The sequence below is a fragment of the Cryptomeria japonica genome, chromosome 1, assembly GCF_030272615.1.
Source record: "Cryptomeria japonica chromosome 1, Sugi_1.0, whole genome shotgun sequence".
Lineage (NCBI taxonomy): Eukaryota > Viridiplantae > Streptophyta > Pinopsida > Cupressales > Cupressaceae > Cryptomeria > Cryptomeria japonica.
The window spans coordinates 290,942,120-290,951,076 of NC_081405.1; the positions used below are offsets into that span (position 1 = coordinate 290,942,120).

At 33.0% G+C, this 8,957-nt stretch overlaps 1 protein-coding gene across 1 annotated transcript; it reads left to right on the top strand.

Moving 5' to 3' along the window:
• On the top strand, positions 1–1,284 carry LOC131047076 (chalcone synthase-like). The gene is made up of 2 exons (XM_057980904.2): positions 1–193; positions 266–1,284. The coding sequence occupies exons 1-2, from the start codon at positions 1–3 to the stop codon at positions 1,282–1,284; spliced, it is 1,212 nt and encodes a 403-aa protein (XP_057836887.2).
• Positions 1,285–8,957: the final 7,673 nt, after the last annotated feature.

Genomic DNA, 8,957 nt, shown 5'->3' on the forward strand with positions numbered 1-8,957 from the left:
ATGTCAGCAGGGAAGATGGTGGATCTGGAAGGTTTGCGGAAAGCCCAGAGGGCTGATGGTCCAGCAACCATCTTGGCCATCGGAACGGCTACTCCTCTCAACATAATTGAGCAGAGCTCTTACCCCGACTATTATTTCCGCATCACTAACAGCGACCACATGACCCGGCTCAAGGAAAAGTTCAAGAGAATATACTACCTTTATATAGTTTATTTGTCGATTCAGATTGCTACGTTTTACTGATTATGGAACGTTTATGTTGCAGGCGCGAAGTCGATGATAAGAAAGAGGCATATGTATCTGACGGAAGAGATACTCAAGGAGAACCCCAACGTGTCCACTTACATGGCCCCCTCGTTGGATGCTCGGCAAGACATGGCGGTAGTGGAGGTGCCGAGGCTGCGAAAAGAAGCGGCTGCCAAGGCCATTAAGGAGTGGGGGCAGCCCATGTCTAAGATTACCCATCTCATTTTCTGCTGCACTAACGGAATTGACATGCCCGGTGCAGACTATCAACTCTGTAAGCTGCTCGGCCTCCCCTTCTCTGTGAAGAGAGTGATGCTGTATCAACAAGGCTGCTTCGCCGGTGCTACTGTTCTCAGATTAGCCAAGGACCTTGCAGAAAACAACCGTGGAGCCCGAGTTCTGATTGTCTGCAGTGAGATCACGACCTTTATTTTCCGCGGCCCCTCCGACACTCACCTCGACAATCTAGTCGCGCAGGCCCTCTTCGGCGACGGGGCGGCAGCAGTGATTGTGGGAGCAGATCCCATTCCTGAAATAGAGAAGCCCTGTTTCCAACTCCTCTGGACTGCTCAGACCCTTCTCCCCAACAGCGAGGGTGCGATAGAGGCTCACCTCAGAGAGGTTGGACTCACCGTCCACCTTAGAGAGGACGTGGCTGGACATATCTCGAACGACATTGAAAAGGCTCTGGTGGAGGCCTTCGGGCAATTCAACATCTCCGACAGGAACGAACTCTTTTGGATCGCACACCCGGGAGGCCCCGCAATTCTGGATAAGGTTGAGTCCAAACTCCAATTGGATCCGAAAAAGATGAGGGCAACTAGACACATATTGAGTGAGTACGGGAACTTGTCGAGCGCGTGCGTGCTCTTCATACTGGACGAAGTGAGGAAGTGGTCAGTAGAAAAGGGATGTGGGACCACGGGAGAAGGACTGGAGACGGGAGTGCTCTTTGGATTCGGCCCCGGACTCACTGTGGAAACCGTGGTTCTCAAGAGCTTTCCTAACCTATATAAAACAAACTTTCTTGTCCTCTAAATAACGATGACTCGATCGTTGCTTGATCAAAATCCTATTCCGTGTGTTTCTGACATTTGTTCAGTTGTAATGTGACCACGATACTGCGTTCTCCATCGCTGGTTGCGTCGTACTTTGTATGCCATGAAGATACGTACAATTAATTATACATGCCATCTAAAAATAGGTTGAACTTTTTTTTTTTTTTTCAATTTAAGTTTCTTGCTTTACAACAATCTACGGATTGATTGTCTTAAATGAGACGATACATGATTATAATTACGCTGAAGGTCTAGCCTCTTTGAGAGGAATTGAAATATTCCTCCTCAATAGATGCATGCCAGACCTCGCAGAATGCTGTTTGTCATCGGGAAAGTGCTACAGAGGATAAAGCGGTATTCAGCAACAATGTATTGACTTCTCATATCAACAGTTTAGAGAAAAAAGATTGGAAATTGAAGATGAAATGTTTCCAAAATGCATAGTGTCTTAATAGACATTATGTTGGAGGTATGTGATCATTCATATGGTGTTTTCCATTGAGTCATTGTCCGATGTTCTTAGTTTCACTATCAAAGTTAGCACATGATCTCTTGAATAGAGGTTTGAAGGTATTCGAAAATGAAAATAGACAAAGGTCATCACGTTGGAAGAGGAGATAGTGGGCTAAATAACCTGTGAGATACTAAACTTATGTTAAAACCTTGTTAGGAGGACACAAAAACTATTAACCCTTATCACTGTTTTTCATGAGGATGGGTTTTAGAAATGTCTTAAAAATAAAATTGAAAATGATACGAAGTACACACCTATCTATATCACAAAGCTCAAAGGCATTTGTTCTTAAACTCATAAAAAACACTTTAATCTCATAGCTAATCAGGACCCTTTTTGAGACACTAACACAATTTCCTTGAAAAATATATAGCTACCTCACATTTTCTTCTTATTAGACACATCCTTCTATCAATAATGAACAACTATTACATGTTCATAATCATCTAGAAATGTTCATTCATAAAATACTTGATTATAGTTTGGTGTAGATACTTGACATTGTCTTTGATTTGTTTTGATATTTATATAAATTAGTTAGATTGAAGAAACAAACTTTAGGCGCTTTAATCATTAGAATTTTTAAGTTCACAAAGAGGACATGTGTCCAACTCTGGTTGGTCTAATTTCTCAACCTCTTTGACATCTCAAACTTCATTATATCAAGATGTGTTATACAATTTTATAAGGGACATGCCAAGAATCTATGTATGTAAAAACCTTCTTTTAAATTATGTTTCTCAATAAAAATCATTATCATAAATATTAAAAAAAATATATATTCATTCTTTCTTGAAATAAAAACATCAATTAAAAGTGAAGATGGGAATAGAACAAACCTAGAAGCTTCACAATTTTTTGATTAAATACTAGAAATATAATCTATAGATCCATGCTGCATTGAATAGTAATCCATTAACACAGCCATTTTCAAGACAAAAAAGGCAGATTGGTTACACATTTTAGTGGAAGTTATTATATTCATACTGGTGACATTAGGATAGTTATTCTAGCCGTTAGGGGGGTAAAAGATCAAAGTTGTGTCACACTTTTATAAAGGAAATGGCCAATGCTGATTCAACTTTTTACACTGAATTAATAGAAAGTGCAATATATGTTTTGAATTTTGAAATGATGTAAACTAATAAAATGTAATTTTTTGTGTATTTTTTGTTTGTCATTTTTTTAAAAAAAAATAAACAATTATTTGAATATATTTTCTTATAAAGTAAACACTATATTTTTGTTGCTAATAAAATACTAAAATTGAAGTTACATGAAGCGTCACACTTTATATAGTAAATTTTACTTTTTTCTCTTCATTTTTTTGTGTATATTGATAACTTGAAACTTTAGTTCAAAAATTATTTTTTAACTGTTTCTATGTATACATATTTTTCAATAAATTTGAAAAGTTGCTTGTACTAAAATATAATTCTTTCCATTCGGCGTCATGCTTTTTTTTAATTATTTATCTCAATTAGAAAAGAATTATATCATCTTCACATAGAATCTTTTCTCTAGTGCATTTAATTTTTTCAAAAAATTTAAATAGATTTTAGTATTTTTCCTTTACAAGATAATCAACTTTATATATTTTAGTGTTGATGGCATACTTTCAATAAAAATAAAACATAAATTATAAAAACTAATTAAAATATTAAAAGATATATAATTTGAAAAATTCACTTATAGGCCTACAAAAGGGTATTTTTACATTTCAAAAAAATATTATTTATAAGAGTAAGAGTTGTTGAAACATCGAGTTTTGTAATTTTTTGATTTTTGGTAATTAGACCCAAAGTGATATAAATATACATTTAGTAGACAATTCCAATTGGAAAAGTCGTGGCTCATGTACAAGATAGCTATAATGCATATCTATAGGCCATATGTTTCACTACAATTAATTTTTAGTTAGAATTACTTAAATTCACTTGTACTGATAAGTTGGCCTAAAATGTGACACAATTTTGTGCTTTTACCCAGGGAAAAATTGTAAAGTGGAGTTCAACACATTTCACACAACTAGTTCATCAATCATAATGCATTATTAGAAGAAAAAAGTAAAGCTCAAGGTGTTGAAAATCCATTTTTAGATTTAATTAATATTTTTTTATTCTTACAATATTAATTTCAAGAGTTATTATCGTCTTAATTAGTTTCAGTTATGTCTTGTTATTTTTAGAATATTACTCCAAGAAAATAAATGCATGTTGTGCACGGATGTTGCAATTTTATTTTTTAATGGTTTGAATGTCCCCTACATATAGAGGCATTCCTTAATGAATTAGTTGTATGAATAAGTATGAAATATGATCATAGCGACCAATTCAAATTTGATCTATATTTTGTGTTTTTAGTTTATGTCATTCAGCCCCTCATTTTGGCAATAGAGAAAAGAAAAGATCATGGGCATCAAACTATTAGAGCAGGAAGAGTGTGAGATAGTGGTTTGTTTGACGAGCATTTTGCATTAGAAGAATTGTTATTGATGGGATCATATCCTTACAAAGGGTCCAAAAAAAATATTGACAAAAATGTTAGAGATGTTCTCAAGATAGAGATAGCAGTATGTTATGGAGAAGCTAATCAAAGGTTGTTGAAGGGCACTACCAGAAGTGTAAGGAATATTATTATGTAAAGAGAATCGAGGGCTTTCATTAGAGACCCAACCAAATATTCTATATTAAAAGTTGGTTGTTGTTTCTTATGATCTTAGTTTTGATGGAGAAAAAATAAATGTTTGTTGAAGAATTGTGCCTATTTACAATAAAGTACAGTCTTTCTCATGTAAATCCAATACCAATAACGAGGCCATGACTAGGAAGAATTCACCAAGTTTAAGTCATTATTTGAGGCAAGGATCATGAAAGGTATTTTAGACTAGCAAATGTGTCTAGAAGACATTGGCTAACACAAATTATATATTTACATATATTATACCAAAATATGCAAGGATTGTTTCTACAAGCTTGAAATCACAAGAAACATAAAATGTATAGACAAAAGGTATTACGTTTGCAATGTTCCAACACCAAGTTTCAAGTTAGACATATATCTATTCTAAAATAATTTTCACAAAAGAGGAAGATAATATGATGTAAGTGCTTTATAATAGATGAGAATAATAAGCTACTTTGAAGGGTCAAATCTCCAAATATCTACAATGTGAACATAATTCACAATCCAATGATGATGAGACTCACTATCTCCTATAAATACTCTACTAAATTTTATAATATTTCCCAAACCAAATTAGATAAAAATATATAGGTTGTAGGACAACATAAATTACCTAATAAAAATATAAGAATATACAACTTAATTAAGAGTTAAGGTATCCACAATTTGACTACTCATAACCATCTATATTATCCAAGATTAAATGCATATAATGTCCCCCTCTTTAGAGAATTATTGTCCCCAATTAAACAAGTATGGACTATTTGGTATGAACTCTTCATCCTTCCATGTGGCATCTTCAACTAGTAAATTATTTTGATAGATGAATACTTGGTGATCTTTCTAGTCCTCAAGTTCTTTGTACATGTATTTGAAGAATAAAATTTAGTTCCTATATGATTCTTCCCTTTCCATTTAGCTCAAGTTATATTATTTGTGTAGGGATATTACACCTAATTAATTTCCTCATATAAGAAAATGAAAAATTGAATGTCTGTTGATTCCAAAAACACAAACATGTAGGAGACACTACCTATCTTTTCCATGATCTCGTATGGGCCATGAAATATTTTGGTGACAACTTATTATTCTTTGTCTATTGCTTAAATGTTATTTTCTTATAAGGATGCAATATTAAGAACACCTAGTCCCCAACTTCAAAATTTATTTCACTATGATGTTGATCCATGTATATTTTCATTCAATGTTGTGTCATGGCTAAATTATCCTCGAGCTTTAAAAGTATTTGTTGCTGATAAAGCCTTCTATTTTTTATAGCCTAAATTCTTGGTGACACCCTCAATATTGATGTGATAGAAGGACAATGATATCCATATAGTGCCAAAAAAGGAGAAATTTTTAATGAGATATGGAAGGAATTTTTATACCACCTAATTTATGCTAGTATTTAATCCACATATTTAGACTACTTATTTCAAGTGAAAAAACATACATACCCTTCCAAACAATTATAAATATCCATACTCTACCCAATAGATTGAGGATGGTATGAAGAACTATGAGCCAATTGAATGCCCAAACTAAGAGTAAATTTATTCAAAAGTTACTAGTAAAGATAGAATCATATTCACCAACAATAGCCTTTTACGTGTACAATATATCTTTTGTATATTATCTAAAACATATTTTTCTATTGTACTCACTATAAAACAATGTAATAATTAAAAGAAATGTGCATATTTAGTGATACAATCCACCACTACCATGAATATTTTCGTACTTTTATATCTTAGAAGACTTGAAATGTAGTCCATGGAGACTTCTTCCCAATATTTGCTAAGAATAGCTAAGGGCTACAAGTGACCCAATGTCTTTATTTTCTTTATTTTATTTATTTGACAAACCAAAAATTCAACCACAAATTTCTTAACATCCCCTTTTAGACATTCTGAAATGAAGTCTTCCTTGACTTGATAACATGTCTTGAAAAATCCTAAATGACCACCTACTAGAGACTGATGAAGTTATATGAAATTTTTTTTTTTGAAAGTGGAATTATTGCATAGGTTTAATATCTCTTTATATCACAAAGCATCTCCATTCCAACAAAACTTGTATGAACTAGTATTATTGGTGAAGTCTAAAGTGACAAGAACTTGAGTAGTACACATAACATCCTTCAATCTCTCAAATGTTGCATTATCTAACCCATTCCATTGAAAATAATCCTTCTTCAATATAGTTATGATGGGTGACATGCTATATAGCCACAATTCCTCACACATATATCCTATAGTATCAAATCAATCCCAAGAAACCCCTCAATTTTGTAATGGTTTTTAGCATAGGCATTTCAAGATAGCCTTAATATTTTTAGGATGCACCTTAAATCCTTCATACAAAATTATGTTTCATAAGTACTATGCCTCTTTGAGACCAAAATCACACTTGGAAGGTTTAGCATGAAATTGGCGATCTTGCAGAACTTGAAGTTCTAGATTCACATGATGTAAATATTCCTCTCATTTTCTTCTATAAACCAATATATCATCAAAGAATAATAATACAAAATTCCTCAAAATTTTCTTAAAGATGGAGCTTATTAAACTTTGAAATGCAAATGATACATTATTAAGACCAAAAGATGGTTTGCATTATGGAATATTTTCTTCCTTAATTTGGATTTGAAAATAACCCAATCTAAGATCTAGGTTTGTAAGAAAATATAGCTTTATTCAATTCATTAAATAAATCACCAATGATTGGAATAGGAAAATTATCTTCATTGATGTACATGTTGAGAAATCTATAGTTTTAGAACATGCGCCAAGTTTGATCCTTCTCATGCACCAACACCATAGGGAGGACTAAGCACTCTAGTTATGCATGATAATTCCTACTTCTACCATCTATTGAACAATATTTTTAATTTTTTTTCTATATATGGATTAATCCTCAAGTCTAATGTTGGGTAGCTAACTTCCTAGCACTAATTATATTGAATGATCATGATTTCCCTTAAGGAAAATTATTGCAATAATATCTGCAAAAATAGTTGATACAATCTATAAGTTCTTCTAAATTAGGATCAATAGGAGCATTTGATTGATATATTTCTAAATAAAAAAATTGGTCCACAGATTTGTTAGGTCCTTTCTTAAGAAACTTAATTGTATTTGATGAGAGCTTCCCATCTGCACCATTTAATTTTTTTTATTGTAAATATTAACTTTTTTTTACAATAAGGGATCAAATAATCTATAGCTTAATTTCTTGTTGTATAAGGTGAACCTTCAACACAAGCTTACCTAAGAAATGATATACCATTTAGCCATCTCCAAGAATCTAAGAAAGAAGATTTTGAATGAGATTATGCCAATGGAGAAGAACTTTCTCTCAACCCTACCATAACAACATCATAAAGACTTAAAGTGTCTAGCCATCCCATTAACAAATAGAACCTATCTCTCCCTCTCCTACTTCATCTATATCTATATATCTCCATATCTCTATCTCTCTTTATCTCTCCCTATACCTCTCTCCATATCTCTATCTATTTGTTTTCCTCTTCCTCTTTCACTCTATCTTCATATCTATCTATATCTTCCTCTCTTCTCCTCTCTCTATATACATATCTTTCTCTCTCTCTCTCTCTCTATCCATCCATATCTCTCCCTATCTCTCCCTCTTCCTAGACCTCTATATCTATATCCCTTCATCTATTTATCATTGTCTCTTCATATTTATTCTTCCATCTCTCCCTCTATTTTTATATCATTATCACTTCATCTCTCTCTACTCCTATATATCACTTCCTATCTCTATATTTATCTTTCCCTTTCTATATGTATCATATTTATCTCTTCCATGTCTATCTATTCATCTCTCATCTCTCTCTTTATCTTGCACTATCCTATCCATATCTTTCTCCTCCATCGCAATCTCTATCTTCTTCTTTATGTGTATGTTTATGTTTGTGTGCGTTTGTGTGTGTGTGTGTGTGTGTGTGTGTGTGTGTGTGTGTGTGTGTGTGTGTTTTGTGTGTTTTGTGTGTGTGTGTGTGTGTGTGTGTGTGTGTGTGTGTGTGTGTGTGTGTGTGTGTGTGTGTGTGTGTGTGTGTGTGTGTGTTGCAAATGTAATAAGTTCTTGTTGGTAATGGAGCTTGATTATTCCTTCAATCATGTTTGGATCCCTAGAAGTGGATGCATAGTTGATTTGAAGCTATGACTTCTCTATTGATTCCTTTGTTTCATGAAAAACATCATTTTCTGAAGGGCCTATTAAATTATCTTATTAACTATACATGTATACAAAAAATAGACTAGAATTATCCCTATTTAATTTTCTAGACTTCTTTAGCATATCCATTGTACACCAAAAGTGTCATTGCTAGTTATAAGTATAAATATTAAAATATATTAAATAATAGACATCTAATATATGAGAAATAATTAGATTGTGTGGACAAGTATTGCCCTAATTTATAAAATAAT

Excerpts from the sequence above, each read along its gene's own strand:
- LOC131047076 (XM_057980904.2), top strand. The coding sequence starts at position 1 with ATGTCAGCAGGGAAGATGGTGGATCTGGAAGGTTTGCGGAAAGCCCAG. Across the intron at positions 194-265 it reads GGAAAAGTTCAAGAGAATAT|GCGCGAAGTCGATGATAAGA; the intron begins ACTACCTTTATA and ends TTTATGTTGCAG.